Source organism: Pelecanus crispus, chromosome 2 (genome assembly GCF_030463565.1).
Source record: "Pelecanus crispus isolate bPelCri1 chromosome 2, bPelCri1.pri, whole genome shotgun sequence".
NCBI classification, from domain to species: domain Eukaryota; kingdom Metazoa; phylum Chordata; class Aves; order Pelecaniformes; family Pelecanidae; genus Pelecanus; species Pelecanus crispus.
This window is the reverse complement of record NC_134644.1, coordinates 29,048,924-29,064,228: the sequence shown is the minus strand read 5'-3', so window position 1 is coordinate 29,064,228 and position 15,305 is coordinate 29,048,924. Positions and strand designations below refer to the sequence as shown.

At 37.8% G+C, this 15,305-nt stretch overlaps 1 protein-coding gene across 1 annotated transcript in view; it reads right to left on the bottom strand.

Annotated features, from left to right (window-relative positions):
- Positions 1-3,881: 3,881 nt before the first annotated feature.
- The window catches only part of SDHAF3 (succinate dehydrogenase complex assembly factor 3), a 32,521-nt gene continuing 21,097 nt past the window's right edge, over positions 3,882-15,305 (bottom strand). Inside the window, exon 2 of the mRNA XM_075705479.1 lies at positions 3,882-4,365. Coding sequence (XP_075561594.1) covers positions 4,162-4,365 — 204 coding nt within the window. The 3' untranslated portion in view covers positions 3,882-4,161. The remainder of the gene's footprint in view (positions 4,366-15,305) is intronic.

The window sequence follows — 15,305 nt, the reverse complement described above, 5'->3', positions numbered from 1 at the left end:
AACCATTCCGTTCTTAGTCATTTATACATTGAATTTATACATTGACTTATAACTCTCAATTTCAATGAACAAAGAATACTTTGTATTATACTTATATAATGGTTGCATCCAAATAAAATTAAATTCTGTGATCTTCATGTGTGTTACTAGGTAGACACAAACCACTGGAAAAGCTGGAAGGACTCAGCACTGTCCAGTCTGTTCCCAGGGCAGAGCTGTGGCCACTGAAACTGCTGAAAATGTCCCTACCGAAGCCAGTGGTTTCGCAGCAGGTATGTAACCTCCACAAAAAAGAGCAGATCATTTGCAAATGCAATTATTGTCACTTCTAACACCAGCTATTTGGTTTGCATCAGTTTTTACAGTGAAGTTCTTGATGTGGTTCAAAGGGGAGGACCTCCCAGTACCACCATTCCTCACTGTGAGGCTCTTGGGTACCAAACACCGGCAGCACCGGTCCAGCACTGCGACACGGATTGGTAGGAGGTGGGTCAGGCAGTTCTGTTACCCAACAAGCCCTGCAAAACCTGTGTTGCTGCACGTATAGCCTCCAGCAGGAAGGATTTACCCTGAAACCCTTTCCAAGAGCTCTGAAAATCAACAGTTAAGCGGGATGACATGTAGAGACATCTTTTGCCCTGGAATGGGAGATGCCTTTTACAGAGATTCAGCTTTCACCCTTCCTCAAAGGTACATGGACCCTCTGTGTTCATGCTTGGAGTAAATCAGTCTGCGGAGAGATTCAGCCCTCCCTCCGCTGTTAGTTTGGCTATAGAGAGGAAAATTAAAATAGATGGTAACAGGCAGGGAAAGGCATGGTATTGTTCCTTCACTAATTGTTCAATACTTTTACCTAGAAGCCAATGAAAACTCGTCCACTGACTCATCAGTGAATAACCAGCCTCTCATAAATACATAGCCAAGATGAACAGAAAGTCCACTAATAATTCAAAAAGATTAAAGTAAGTCCAAAATAGCTGAGAAATTAAACTCCTCCATATATCCTACCTTCAATACATTAAATTATTAATTTATTTTTAAGAGGGAAACATCAGGTTCTAACAGCTCTTGTTGGACAGACAGTTAAAAAAGCATAAACCTGCATCACAGAAATAATAAAATGCTGAAAGAATGACATTTTTAGTCGTTCTTTTTAAGATGTCTAACTTGTATTTTGCATATCAAAACTGGTAATTTTTAATGAGACAGATTTCTGAAAATTGTTTGCTTATCGGTAAGACTTCAGCTCGAGCCTCTTCCAGCTATCTAAAACTTCAGCTCCCTCCAACTCCTACCAGCTGGCAGGTGATCACATAACGTGTTACCACAGATAAGGTTTAGCCAAATTAACCAATGAATTTTATCACTCTTTTAGTTCTAGAAAGCCAAATGGATTTAAGATCAACAAAATACAAAGGATCTTTTTTAATGGATAAGCTGAATGAAGAGACGTCTTTTAAGGGTGGTAGGAGTTTTCCAGCATTTAGCTGTGTAACAGCAATCCACACCAACACACACAGAACACAGCTTAAAACTTCGTACTCATTTCTGAAGTGATCATAGCTATTTTTCATTATAAGGTAATTAGTATCTTTTTTCTAAGCAACTCTTCTGCCATTTGAAATAGCACGCTGCTTGTGGTTTTGAAGTAGTTTTGATGGATGCCTTCCTTTGTTCATTATCCATCAAACCCTATGTAGAATTCCCCACAAAAAGTATCCTATACCTTAAAAAAAAAAAATTAAAGTAAAAGCATCTTCATCACTCCACCTTTCTGCAGACAGGACGAGAAGCCCATTGTCTTCCTCAACTTAATCATCATTAACCACAGTTGTAAATCAAAGAATTTCACTAATGCATGCGGGTGTTGGTGTTGCAAAGCTTCTGTGGGGCCACCCGTACCCACCACTTGGACAAGCACTGCTTGGATCACAGCATGCCTTACTATTAGAACTGGCTGTCTTAAAGCCAGCTATCTTTAAAGATGTTGCATTCCTATTGTGGAATTTTGACTTTTGTAAGAGTTGTTTTAAACAAGAATACAAACATTGTACGAAATATGAGCTACCACTGGAAATGAAAGAAAAAGGTTGTCAGATTTACTAGAAAAGGGACCATGGATGTAAAGGTGTTTACCCTCACCTCCAACTCACTTTAGGTCTCATTATAAGCTTAAATTTTTCATACCAAATAGCAGTTCTTCATTATAAATTAATTTAGCCTCTAGAAATGTGCATTATCTAGGTACATACATGAGTAGACAGATGCAAAACAAGTATTCTAACTTGTTTCATTGAACTAACACGTTTCATTAAACATGTTGATAAAAGTAACTGTGCTCTAAATTGCAGTATTTGAAATAAATTTGAAGCAATGTGGATATTGACTGGAAAGTAGGCACACGTACTAGCAATCGAGTGGAAACAAACTGTTGTCAAACACTTTTTGATATTAAAACTGAGTAGATCTAGTGATGAAAAATTAGTGGTTACTGTACATCTGATGGAAGTGCAACAGAATACATTCTTATGCCCTAGAACTTTGCAGTTGGATTACATTTTTACAGCCTTTGAAGTTTAAAAAGTTTTAGGTATGTGCGAATGGCAGTATCGGAGACAATTTTCAAGCTTCCTACATGCACACCCAATCTGCTCCCCAGTTTGATGCTGGGGCAAGACCTAGGTACGCAGCAGGCCAGAAGGCAGCAGCCGTTCTCTCCAACCATACCCTTGAAGCACCAAGAACCAGGACTTGTGAGCCTCAGCCCTGCAGAGAGGATGTCATCTCCATCCTTCTATCCCTGTTTGGATTAGGCCCTTGAGGCTAAAGGATATTTCTGCTGCACAAGCAGCGGAAGTTGCAGCAGAAGAAGATGTAGCAAGGAAACCGTAAGTTGCATGGGCATCTTGCAGTTGACTTTTTAATAGCAATTAACAACTTGCAACCTAAAATCCTAGCAAAGAATTGGGAAGACTGATAAGGGAGAGAGAAGCAGGCTGCTCCCCCAATTGCCCCCAGTTAGGATCCAGGAGCGTAGCTTTGGCAAACAGCATGTTGTTACAACTTGAGACAGATGGATATGTGCTTACTTGTCAAAGCTGTTATCCCCCAAGAGGAAAGAAATTATGTTGTCTTCAACACGCTGTGGGTAACAGACAGGGAAAGGTCCAGAAATAGAACATAACTAATAATAAAAGACTAGGTTTGGAATATGAAATGAAAGCTGTCTTTTGCACAGAAATGGGGTGTTTTTTCTTAGCAGATAAAAAAGTAGGACTTTTTTTAGTCACAATAGTATGAGAATTACAATTGGCACATATTGTTCTGATGAAGACTTAAACTACCACCTATAAGTTACAGATGTTTGTTATACAGTATTATCAACAGGATAATTTCTGTGATTGAGGAATTTACAAATTCTGGTCTGTATAAAATATTGAATAATACGAGATACTGAGCTTTTAAAGAGCGTTTGAATTCTAACTACAGCACAACCAACTCATGAATGTTTTTTTAAAATTTTAGATACTAACAATAATCTAAGTCTAGCTTTGAAAAAAGTGCAGAATTTTCTTCATAAGTCAGTGGTTCCTTCAAGGTCAATTAAATAAAGAACTACATCTTTTATTTTAAAGCACATTTCACAATAAAGCTCAAGAAGAAAACCAACTTTCAATTTCAACAGCAGTATGTGTTTCTAATACTGCTCATTTCTTTCCATTGAAATAAGCCCGCTCTAGTACCATACTTTTGTTCTTCCTCTACGGAATCCACATCAGAAAACAAATGCTAATTGCATCCTTTCCATTAAGGCAGAGGACGATACACAAACAGAAAGATGCTTTGCCCCATGGTTGCTAAGATTTAAAAAAAAAAAAAAAAAACAAAAAACCTTTCTATTTTAAAAATGTCCATTTACTTTTACTGAAGTCTCCACGCTCCATTAGGAGAAAAAGAATATTGCAATTAACATAAAATTGTTGTGATTATTCCATTTTAACATTTATTCTTGCATAGAAAGCCAAATAGCCAGAAATATCTGTTTCAGACAAGTTATGGTATCAGCAGTGCCCATTATTCCACAGAAACCACATTTAAGTCCAACTGGAAAAGAAAGTTTCAAAATGCTTCTGTATGCATTAAAACAATTTTTAAACCCTTTTACTTTTTGTGTTCCAAGTCTTTAGAAATGGTCATTTTTTTATTAGGTTTGGTAGCCTCATCCATCAGTTCCTTCAGCTGCCCAATCTGTTCATCACGGAAGTCATTAAGTTTTTCTTCTGTGAGCTGGATTCCATATACAGTCTCTTCTCTCAAGTTTTGTTTGTCCTCATTAATTTGTTGCTGTATCAGTGCTGCATAGTTCTAATGAGGAAGGAATATAAAGGTCACAAAAATGACAAAGGCAGGATTCAGGTCAACTTTTTTTAATACCATTTTACCGTAATAGCATACTCTTACTCAATCTTCTACAACAGTCTATTAATCAACACCAAATGAAAAAAAATACACTTTTTAAAAGAAAGAAGTTATTTAGACATTTCTAGTTTCTACAGCCAATTTTCAGCAGCTAGTTTAAAATGCATATCATATATGTACAGATTAGTTTAATTCTGTCGTATCATGTACTACTACTGAAAGCAAAACAAAATTTAATTATAGATCAAATATATTTATGTAGTTATAACTATTAAAATACATGTTTTCTATCTAGCAGTATATCAACAGGATTCACTCTGTAAATGTATACATCTGGAAACATATTATTCTTGAAGATATGTATTTGAAAAAGCAATCTATAATAAGAGACAATGTCCTAAAGCTTTTCTGCCTAACCACTCCGCATTTCTGGGAACTAATAAGGTCATTTGCACCCATCCCTGGCCTGCTCCAAAGGTGGTAGGAATTCAGCAACTGTGAGACTTCTGTCACTCTGTCAGCTTTGGAAGAAATTAGTCACCAAAATTAAAAGTTAGGTGAGAATAAGAAGGGGCTTCAAGGGCAGACACCTCCATATTGCATACTCTGCAGGAAAAAAAGGATAACCACTTTTCTGTACTGCTTTGAATATAATTAAGTTTGTTCAGACTTACTTTCAATCCTGTTGTAAAAGAAAGCATTTAGACCATATTTACTTAAATAACAGCATTTATAGTTGGAAAATTGCTTTATCACTGCTTTGGAGCAATCTTTGACCATTATGACTTTTCTAAATTACAACGCTCGGGTTCTGCAAGGACAGCAGTTCTGCAAATTTAATTCGGCTAGTGGTGCTACCACTGACACCGCTGTGTTCAAAGCCCATCAGCACGGATCCTGTGCGCTCCCCGGCTCCCTCTGCCCAGCACCAGCCCCGCAGCAGCAGCTCTTGAAGAAGCTGCAGTGAGTGAATTTGTCAAAAGCTTCATGGTGTGTGTACTTACTGAAGCCAGTGAACCTACTCGGATGTTTAGAAGTTAAGCACACCCTTAAACACTAGGTTGAAAGGGAGCCTAAACTTTCATTTTTCTTAAGAGGAACTCAGAAACAAACGCCACAATTAAGAAACTAATTTCAAAAGTTAATTTTTATTGGGAAAAATATAGGCTACTCTCCTAGTTTAGTAAGGTATCCTTTAAAGCACCATTAAAGTATCAAGCACAACTCGGAATACAGTATAAGAAACTTAACTAAAAAAACGTATATTTTGAATAAATCAGAATGATGACTGTGTTACATGGTAACAGTTTTGTTGTTTTTTTTAAATAAAGAAGCAAGTATCAGGAGTATCAAAAGCACAGGATTATAGCAATGAGATATAAGCATTATTTTCATTTCCAATTTTCAGCTAAAAGAAGCCTCATTATTGCATATTGAATTGTTAACCCGATTACCAGCAAAGTTACTAAAGCCACTACTTCAGCTGTATGTCTAGTCATTCCAGAGAAGTGGGTGAGAAGGAAAAATGTTATTCATGAGCATGTGATAAATTTCAAAACGACAACATTTACTAACATAAATACTCTACATTGTTTATGGACTATGTCAAGCCTCACTGAAGTCAGCAGGATCTTAGCAGTCCTGCTGCAAAGCTTAATTCATGGCTATTTAAAGAAAATAGATAGATAAAACAAACCGGGGCAAATAAAAGCAAATTTTTACTAATACAGACTCTGAACTAAACTGATTCCTCATTTCTAATAGGGAGATCTGTAGTGGTTAAAGTTACCAAATAAGAAAAATAACAACAGTTTCATAATACTGAGGTTCTTCCCCATATCACCTCTCCCCTTTTTACATTAAATATGCATTTACGAACACTGACACTACAGTTAATCCCTGCAGTAATCCTACACCTCAGTGGTATCACCTTATGGTAGAGCTGGTCCAGGGTTTAGAAAGAACTAAATAAAGTTTTTTCCTGATGACTGAACAATTAAATGGTAACAACAAGGTAAAAAATGATAATGGGTTAAAAAGTCTTCAACTTTGTGATTTATAGAATTTCTCATCAAGGCAGATGGACCAATGTGATCTCTGAAGCTGTCAGCAGATCAGTAACACACGGACACGTTACACATCAACTGTTATACATCAACTATTCCACCTCATTCTATCTTCAGATTTCTGCACAGAACAATCCAGTCAGTATTGATTCTGGACTTCAAAAAAATAAATCCTCATTATACCAAACAACAACATTCACAGCGTGTAATTCAGAAACAATACTGAAAGCAAGCAATGTGAAACTCTCTTACCAAGAGACCTGACTAAACGTACAAAGCCCAAGAACCCCTCCATGCGATGTCCTACCTAGCACAGGTTCCACAGTGGGAGAAAAGTCTTCCCCACCGCTAATGATCAACCACCTGGGAGCAGCCTGGGGCTACTGCTGCAGGCGTGGGCTATGGTACTGAGAAATAACCGAAATCCATTTAAAGACTGGTTACAATTTTACAAACTTTGTTGACTAGAAGATCATCTTCTCCAAAAATATCAAATTAATTACTGGTAGAGGGTCTGCAATATTATTTTTTCTTAATCTAACTTCAAAGCATCACGTTTCACAAAGCATCACATTTCACAAAGCATCAGCGTTAAAGAATCCAGATCTCGGAAGTGGTCGTCTTCAACAAAGCCAGAACGCCCGCTCTCACAGGTGCCCTGCATGCAGACACACAGCAAGGGACTGCATTTCCCTGCTCCTTGATGCCAGGTGTTCCGCTTCGCAGCACTCCAGCATGCTCCCATCTGGACATGTCACCGCTGGCTCTTTTTCCCCAACTCATCTTCTAGCCGAACAAATGTTTTGTACATGCCAGAAAGCTTCAATAGTTGCAATTTCACATCAATTTGTAATGTGAACAAAAATTCAAAACTGGACCCTGAAAACATGCTGGGTTTGGGCTGTCTCATAACAGAAAATTGAACTTTCTCACCTCATTTTACCAAAAGGCAGTGATGTGCCAAAGAAAATATGTTTCAGCCTGTACAAAAGCGCTGAAAAAAGATCAACTATACGGCGTATATTATTTTCTCTGCCTGTGATGCCAGATGAGGAACGAACAAAGGTGGGGCTATTTAAGCGTTTAACATGTTACTGTTCCCTCAGAAATTCATACTGTTATTATGCAATCAGTGATGTGCAGAAAGGTACTACATAATTTGCTGGTACATAGTTCTGTAATTTAAGGTTCAGCTTCTATACAGAAAATGCACCATTTTGCTAACTGCATATGAACTTTAATACGTTGAACTCCAAAGTTCAGTAACAGGTTTAAAAGTGTAATGAAAAGAAAACCCAACCCAAAAAAACCCAACCAAAAAACCAAGCTAAAATTTGTTCTTTCAATAATATACCTTTGGTCACAGAATATGATGATCACAGTCCCTATCGGCCAATAAGGAGCAGCAGCATGTTTGTGTATGCTCTAGCTTCCATTAGAACTTAATAGACACAGAATTTAACTATTTCCTAGTATCATCTTCCCTAACAGCAGAACTGAAACAAACCCTTGCTTAGCTTTCCCAAACAAGGACAATTACTTCGCTTCAGCCTTTCATTTTATTTTACATATAACTACATCTTCCAAATGTAACAAAACTCCTTTGTCAATCATGACACAAATCCCTGGCAGATTTTTCAAGGGCATCTTATTCCAATCACGGTTCACACTCTGCTCACAGAACCAGACACAGGAGACACAAAATGGCAGACAAGTAAACCTGCACCCTCGCAGAGCCAGGCTCAGCGTACACAAGGATAGCAGAGGCACACAGGTGCTCTCCTCCCTTGCACCGATGGTCAAGTGCGGCAGGTCAGTCAGGGACAACCTCTGCACCTTAGGTTTTTTTAGGTTGGTTGGTTGGTTCTTTAAGTAGCTCTTACTGCAATGATCCTCTGCCTGCACCAGCAGTGTACTTTCTGGGCACCTACATGAAAAAAACAAACAAAACCCAAACCACCAGCTAAATGGTAAAAGCCTTTGCCCCTTGTATACGACTGCCACCAGAAACAAAGAGGGTCAGAATCAAGTTCAAGTCAACACAACCTCTCCTGACCATTTACCATCAAAAGAGGGCTGATTTATCCAGTATTCAATACCAGCATGCTGGCCATCCGTATCACAGACACCCTCAGAGTCCCATGCCTCCTAGTATCCATCCCAGTCTTAGAGGAGGGTAACAGTCCAAGGTGCAGACTGGCCAGGTCCCTGCATTGCCAACAGTACATGCAACCGCAGAGACACCCCAAAACTCTCTGTATCGCCAATCGCCAATGCAGAGAGGCAGATGCCTCACCTGAATGCTCTGATGCACTCCTGTTGTTCTGCCCACAGATCACGTTGGCCTCCACAGCATGCAAGGTGAATCTAGCCAGCTCTCTTAAAATCCTATGACATGATTAAATACTGGAACCTCCAAGAGATTTCTACAAAAACACAGAAGGTGAGTATTTGCTGTAATCAATAACCACAGGGTTTTTTATTTAAATTCAGTAACTGAACGCAATACACAGTTTTCCTCTGCTCTCTGATTCATAAGCATTCACAGAATGCACAAATTCATCAAAAAGGCAAGGGGATGGGTGACATTTGAGGTTTTAAAATGCCACACATTACAGAAAGGGTGTCAACCTTGTTGTTTTCAAAGTTGAGAAAGGATTAAACACAAAAAATAAAAGCAAAAACCACAAAACCAAATCCCCACTCCCTGACTGCCAGATGTATAGACTCCTGCCTGGTCCAGTGCATGCTGATAGACATTTATCTCATATGCTAATACAAAATGCTGATAGACATTTATGATTTAATCGTAAGATTAAATGGGTTAAGAGCCCATTTGCCCATTTTCACTGGGAAGAACAGTAATCATCATTTCTATTTCCTTTGGCGTCCTCCTCAACATGTACAATGCTACATTTTAGCCAATCGCTCAAAAAATCTCTGTAAGATTCACTTAGATAGAAAAAGTCAGGACAGATGTGTCTGTTCACACTAACTACCTGTACGATTCACTTCCTTGCCAGAGTTTCTCTTAAAAAAAGGTCTAAAATATTAGTCTCCCTTAAGCAATTAAAGTATAAAGCCGATGTATTAATCCATTCCAAAAGACTATCTCCACTTGCAGTCAAATTAATGATACCACTGATAAACAACAACATTACTGGGGCCAGATCAGAAACCGCTACTCTGAGACATGTTAAACAAACAGGGCACAGTCAGGCACTGAAAAACGCTATCAAATTATTTTAAATAGATTTTTCTCAGGGTGACATCAAAAAAACAAGCATGGCCTGACAGGCCTCCCTCATCATTCCCTGGAAGTAACCTTAAAATTGCAGCATTTCAAATTCTTCTGCTGCTACTAGGAGCAAAATCAAACACATGCTGCTAGGACAGTAGCATGAAGAGATGACTGAATGAACAGCACAGCAAGGAACAACCTATTCTTATTATTGTGCAGAGATACGTTGAATGAATTATTTTATGCATGTCCAGACAGAATTCTGCAACTGATTTACTGGTTTTTTTACTACAAAACAGTTTTGTTGGTTAAACTAATTGAGTATCAGCAAAAGCCTGAAGGATGTAGGGTGAACGGTTACTGCTGAGTGGTTTTGCAAAAGAAAAAAAAAAAATTATTGACTGTAGTGTGAGCACAAGAGGGAAATCTCAGAGATTATTCTCTTTCTGAAAATGCTATAGGATTTTACATGTAACCCTGGAAAACATCAACATCCAAAAGGTATGAGGCCAAATGTTTCATCCACAGACACTCCAGCTCCAGCATAGCAGACAACGCTCGAATTCTGAGACAACAGTACGGCTTCTGAAATGGCATTGTGCTCCAGTTAAATAAAGCATTACAAACAGGTTGATCATCATAAAAATATGGTTATGCTATAAATTTAACAGGCATATACAAGAAAAAACTAGCAACAAGCTTATTTATGATAGAAACCAATGTTTTTCTTCATGTTTTCTTGTTCTAGCATCTCCTTCGTTACCGATGTCAGAGCACAGAATCCATCAACAAAATGTTTAGTATTTACTAAGAGAAGCAGAGTTGTGCAGAGTTTTCTGGTTTCAGAACCAGGAAGATTTTCCCAGCACAGACACGTTAAAGAAAGCCGCAGAACAGCCCTTCAGTTTGGGCTAAGGTAGCCATAGCTGCAAAGTTTGAGACCTGAGACAATGCTGCAGCCAGCAAAGGCTGCAACAACAGAAGTAAGCAAGCAAATGCTCTTCAAGTCCTTTCTTCACCAGCGCTTATCTTGAGGTATCACTTAAATAATATTCTAATCCTCTTTGCATTCACACACAAACCTCTGTTGCTCAAATTAAACATACTGTAAACTCAAGCTCTTTGGCTTGAGTGAAGCACCAGGGTTGCTAATGGACAGGACACCAGTGGCTATGCTACAGGCTACAGATTTAATTAGCTCTTCTGTTAAATGATTTATCTATATTTCATTAAAGCAATTTGGTCATAAATGCTGCTGTTCTGAGATCTGTTTACCACCTTCTGACAGCTCTTAGACATCAAGAATAAGATGCCTTAAACAAGCTAAAAAATCTGCCATCTCTGTTACATTTCAGATTTCAGTCATCCTTGGTATTTTCCATCAATAATAGAAGGGTTCAGTTAAGCAGAAGTTAGGATGTAACATATTAAATAGGTACGTTTTATTCAGAGGTTTGCTACGTATAAAAACATGAACACTTAAAAAATGGACCGAGTAGCTTATATGACCACTCATAAGAACACTAAGTTGAAACTTTAAGCACATATAAGTAAGAATCAAAAAGGGTATCAGAAAGAGTACTTCATTTTTATTAAACCTGAAACATTACTCACTCTTTTTTTTTTAAAAAAAAAGCACTCCTCAAATTAAAGGAAAACACATTTTCATACAAATTTTTGAAAACTTCAGATTATGTGAAAGAACAAAAATACATTTTTTTAAAGCATTTTTTTCTAATCCAGCACAGTGCAAATTGCATTCCTCCCAGGACAAGATCCCTGTTCTTCCCCTGTGCATCACCACCTCTTGAGCAGGGCAACTGAGGAATCGCCAAAGGGGAAAAAATCCCAGAGCAGGGCTAAACCAGAGTTGGTAACTCACAGCCACTGCCCCTGCCCCTCTGCTGAGACAGCCACTATGGTGGCACTTCAGAAAAGGAAGGAAAAACAGGGACAGCAGAGCAGCACACAGAGTTCATTTAATCACAAATGAAAAACACAAAAGGTACAAAAATGACACAGTCTGCCAGAGCCAAACTGGTTCCTCAAGTACCCTTCAAGGCCACGAGTGTAGGGAACCCATCTCACTATGGGATACACCTCCTACCCCCAAAGAAAATCAATGCAAGTGAAATAAAATCCTCCCTTTTCTAACAAATATATGCCATTGTAATTAATGAGAAGCTCTAAAAACAAGTTGTGTGAAGAGCAGCTTGGATAAGCTATTTTGTATTTCAGTCCATCATTAGATGGAAAGATTTATAGAGGCCACTTCAAGCCAAGGGGATAGTCTAGCACTGGCAATGGGATTGTCTACATCTCAATGTTACATGTCTACGTGAAGCTAGACTTGTAGGTTGTCTTTGTGATGAGCATCAGAGAGAGAAACTTCTGTCTTAAACATGATGTGATGACTGGATACACTGTCCTCCGGAGATGTGGGTCTCATCACTGCAAAAGCAACTACATGTCTCTCTCTCGCTGGCTGTAGATGACTGGCTTCAATCAACTTCCTTCCTTTCTTATGATAAAAGGAAAGAGTTCATTAGTTGTTTTGTTTTGTGTTTTTTTAATTACAAAAGGCAACAAAAATACAATTTCTCTTTGAATGAGTCTGTAATCTCTCCCCTGGAGTTTGTTTTATCTGGTTATGCTGCTGAAGCCAGACTCAGCAACATCCTGAAGTGAAACACATGATGGAAAAAAAAAATGTAGTTCCTTTTTATCCTTAGAAAACTTTGCATTATATATATTTTAATTTCTGGGGATGAAAGACCATGTCACCATTTCTAATTAAAATGCACAGAAGTAAAACAGATTTCTCCAGGACAAAGTCACTGAATCGTAAAGAACGGGAACAACCAGAAAACCCACGAGCACTTTAACAATATCATGTTTTCCCAGGAGATTCAGGAAGGGTGCTAGAATATGTGATTATCAATGAAATTTCAGGGTAGTGATCACAGTAACACAACAATGCACATACTGTAACTGTACAGAACTGTTACCATGTAAGGGATTTTTTTGTTGTTGTTGTTTGCTTGTTTGCAGTTTGGGAAGAGAGAATGAAAAATTGTTCAGCTAAAACGGAGCTGGGGAATATAATTATATAATACTTAGTAATCAGCATGGAGAATTATTATTTGATCAGGAAGGTATAAAATGGACTACTTTTTTGAACACAGTTTACTAATATTGTTAAACTGGAAGAAATGACATTTATTTAGAGGAATGTGAAAAAAGCTCAAGGACTAACTCAGTTTAGTTTATAGCTTAAATAACATGTTATTTTAATGTCCTTTTTTCAAGTAAGACTTATGAGATCATAATTTGAGGTGAAAGTGGGAGGTTTGTGGCCTGACTGTCAAGGTAAACATATATAAATGCTAGTAAGTCCAAAATGGAGCACAACAGCATTACAGTACATCAGAGTGACTTTACTGTCATTTGTGGAAAAACAAGCTGTGATTAATTATTTCCTTCTGGATGCACAATACTTACATCAGTATTGTACATCAGGGCCAAAATCTAGGTCACTAAAAGCTTTTTGCATCATCTGATAGCAACCATAGTCTTTAAGATCCTCTCCACTTAGGTTAATAAGCTTCATCTCAGGCCTTAAATAGAAAGCTTGAGCTCGTACTAGGGAAGAAGAAAGGAAAAAAATCAGAAACTTACTTGAAGGAAAAACAACATTTAAGAAAAAATGAAATGCCCAATTAAGTTCTGAAAAGAGAGATCAATCTGAAATGTAGATGCAGCACAAGAAACGGGTCAGGAGGAAAAGATGGGAGGTAGAACGAAAGAGTTGGTCATACGAATGTGTTCCAACAGCTCAACAAGATCCTGTCATGGTTCTCCTCCCTTGGACAGGTTGTATCATTCAAAGTGTGAGCTCCACTGAAAGAAAGACTTCTTTTATGAAAGAATGAAAAAAAAGAAATTCTTCTTTGAAGTGCATATCAGTATTTGAGAGTCTTTTAAACTGGTACTGGAGACAAAAATAGTTGGAAGAGCAATATATTAAAAACCCCATTAGAACTTAATACAGTTAACAATTTCAGAACAAAACATGGAAAATTATTCAGTCTGGACCTTCTTCTGTAAGAATGATGATGAAATTACACTGTTACTAATACCAAATTCTAAGACTGCTGTGACCAGACAGATAAGCTACAGACCACAACAGTTAAACTTCTTTCAAGAACATTGTTTCATATTTTCATACAAATCCTAATAAATCCTCAGGAATTTGAAAGATGGTTATTTCTTGACTCAGTTTCCATTTTGCTTTGACATTTTATGCTGTGCATGGCAGCTCTTTGGCTAATAAAAAAGCTGTACTGTGCACTTTGGTCTACCGCTGTCTGGCAAATATGCCGTAGTCTCGTAGAATATTCAAGGTTTTATCACATGCTGTTAATTTAAAGCAGGGCAAGGGAAAAGACTGGAAGTCATAGTATCAGTTCGTTTTTAGGAACTTAACTTCCTCAATGCATCAGTTATACTGTAATGTTTCTATTTAAATATTAAGCTAGGAAATCTTGGCAAAGTGCTTCACTGCAGATAATTCCCAGACAAATATCAACATTAAGTACAGGCACTTTACCTAAAAAAACCTAAAGACTGTTTTACCAACATCATCACACAACTACAATTAAAGCATACAATGCAAACATTCCTTACAGACTCCCATATCAATTCTTTAAATAGAGGACAAGCATCTTAAATTTGCAGTTATTTCTTTCAGAAGTATTACTTCCAGATTTTCAAGGAAGACAATGATTTCACATCTAGATATTCACAAAAGGAAAATAAACCCTGTTTCCAAGACAACCACATTAGTTTCCAGACTGCTAGATACTAAGAACATGCAAAAGATTGCATATCCCAGATGATGACACTTGAAAGACTTTCCATGCATGTTCTTCTACTCAATTTATACCCAATGAAGCATTTCAATTGTACATATATATCCAAAAGAGACTCGGTATTCTTATTTTTCCATTACTCACATTCCTATATGCTCATTAGAGCCAAAACCTTAAACTAATACAGTAATGAAGAAAACCTCAAGTATAAACAACAATTTAATCTGGTAATAGGCATCTTGCATTGATTTCCCTGACACCACGAATAACCTTTCTGCTGAGGGTGCACTGAATTTTTTACTTTAATGGACCTGTAGAATAATAATGTGCTTGAATGAATTAAGTAAAAAGTCATGGGCAATATTTAATAAACAGACCAGAAGGTCTTATAGTGTAAAAGTGAGATCCACCCCTTAGGACAAACAGGCAGAAACTTCCCCAGTTTTAAGTGAACATATTCTACGTTCCCTGTTCCAATACAATACATGGGACACTAATATAGCAAAGCAAATCTGGCAACAGAAAATACTGAGTCAAAGGCTGATTTTCTTGGCCAGTCTTACCACGGTCCCTCTAGTAACAGGGGAGAGAAGCAAGCCCTACCTGGGTGCTGGTGGAAGCATCTAAAACAGACAACAAAGGAGTCATTGAAGTTTATCTACCGGCTTCTTCAGTATGGCACAAACATTTTGAGGCGTGCTGTTCATA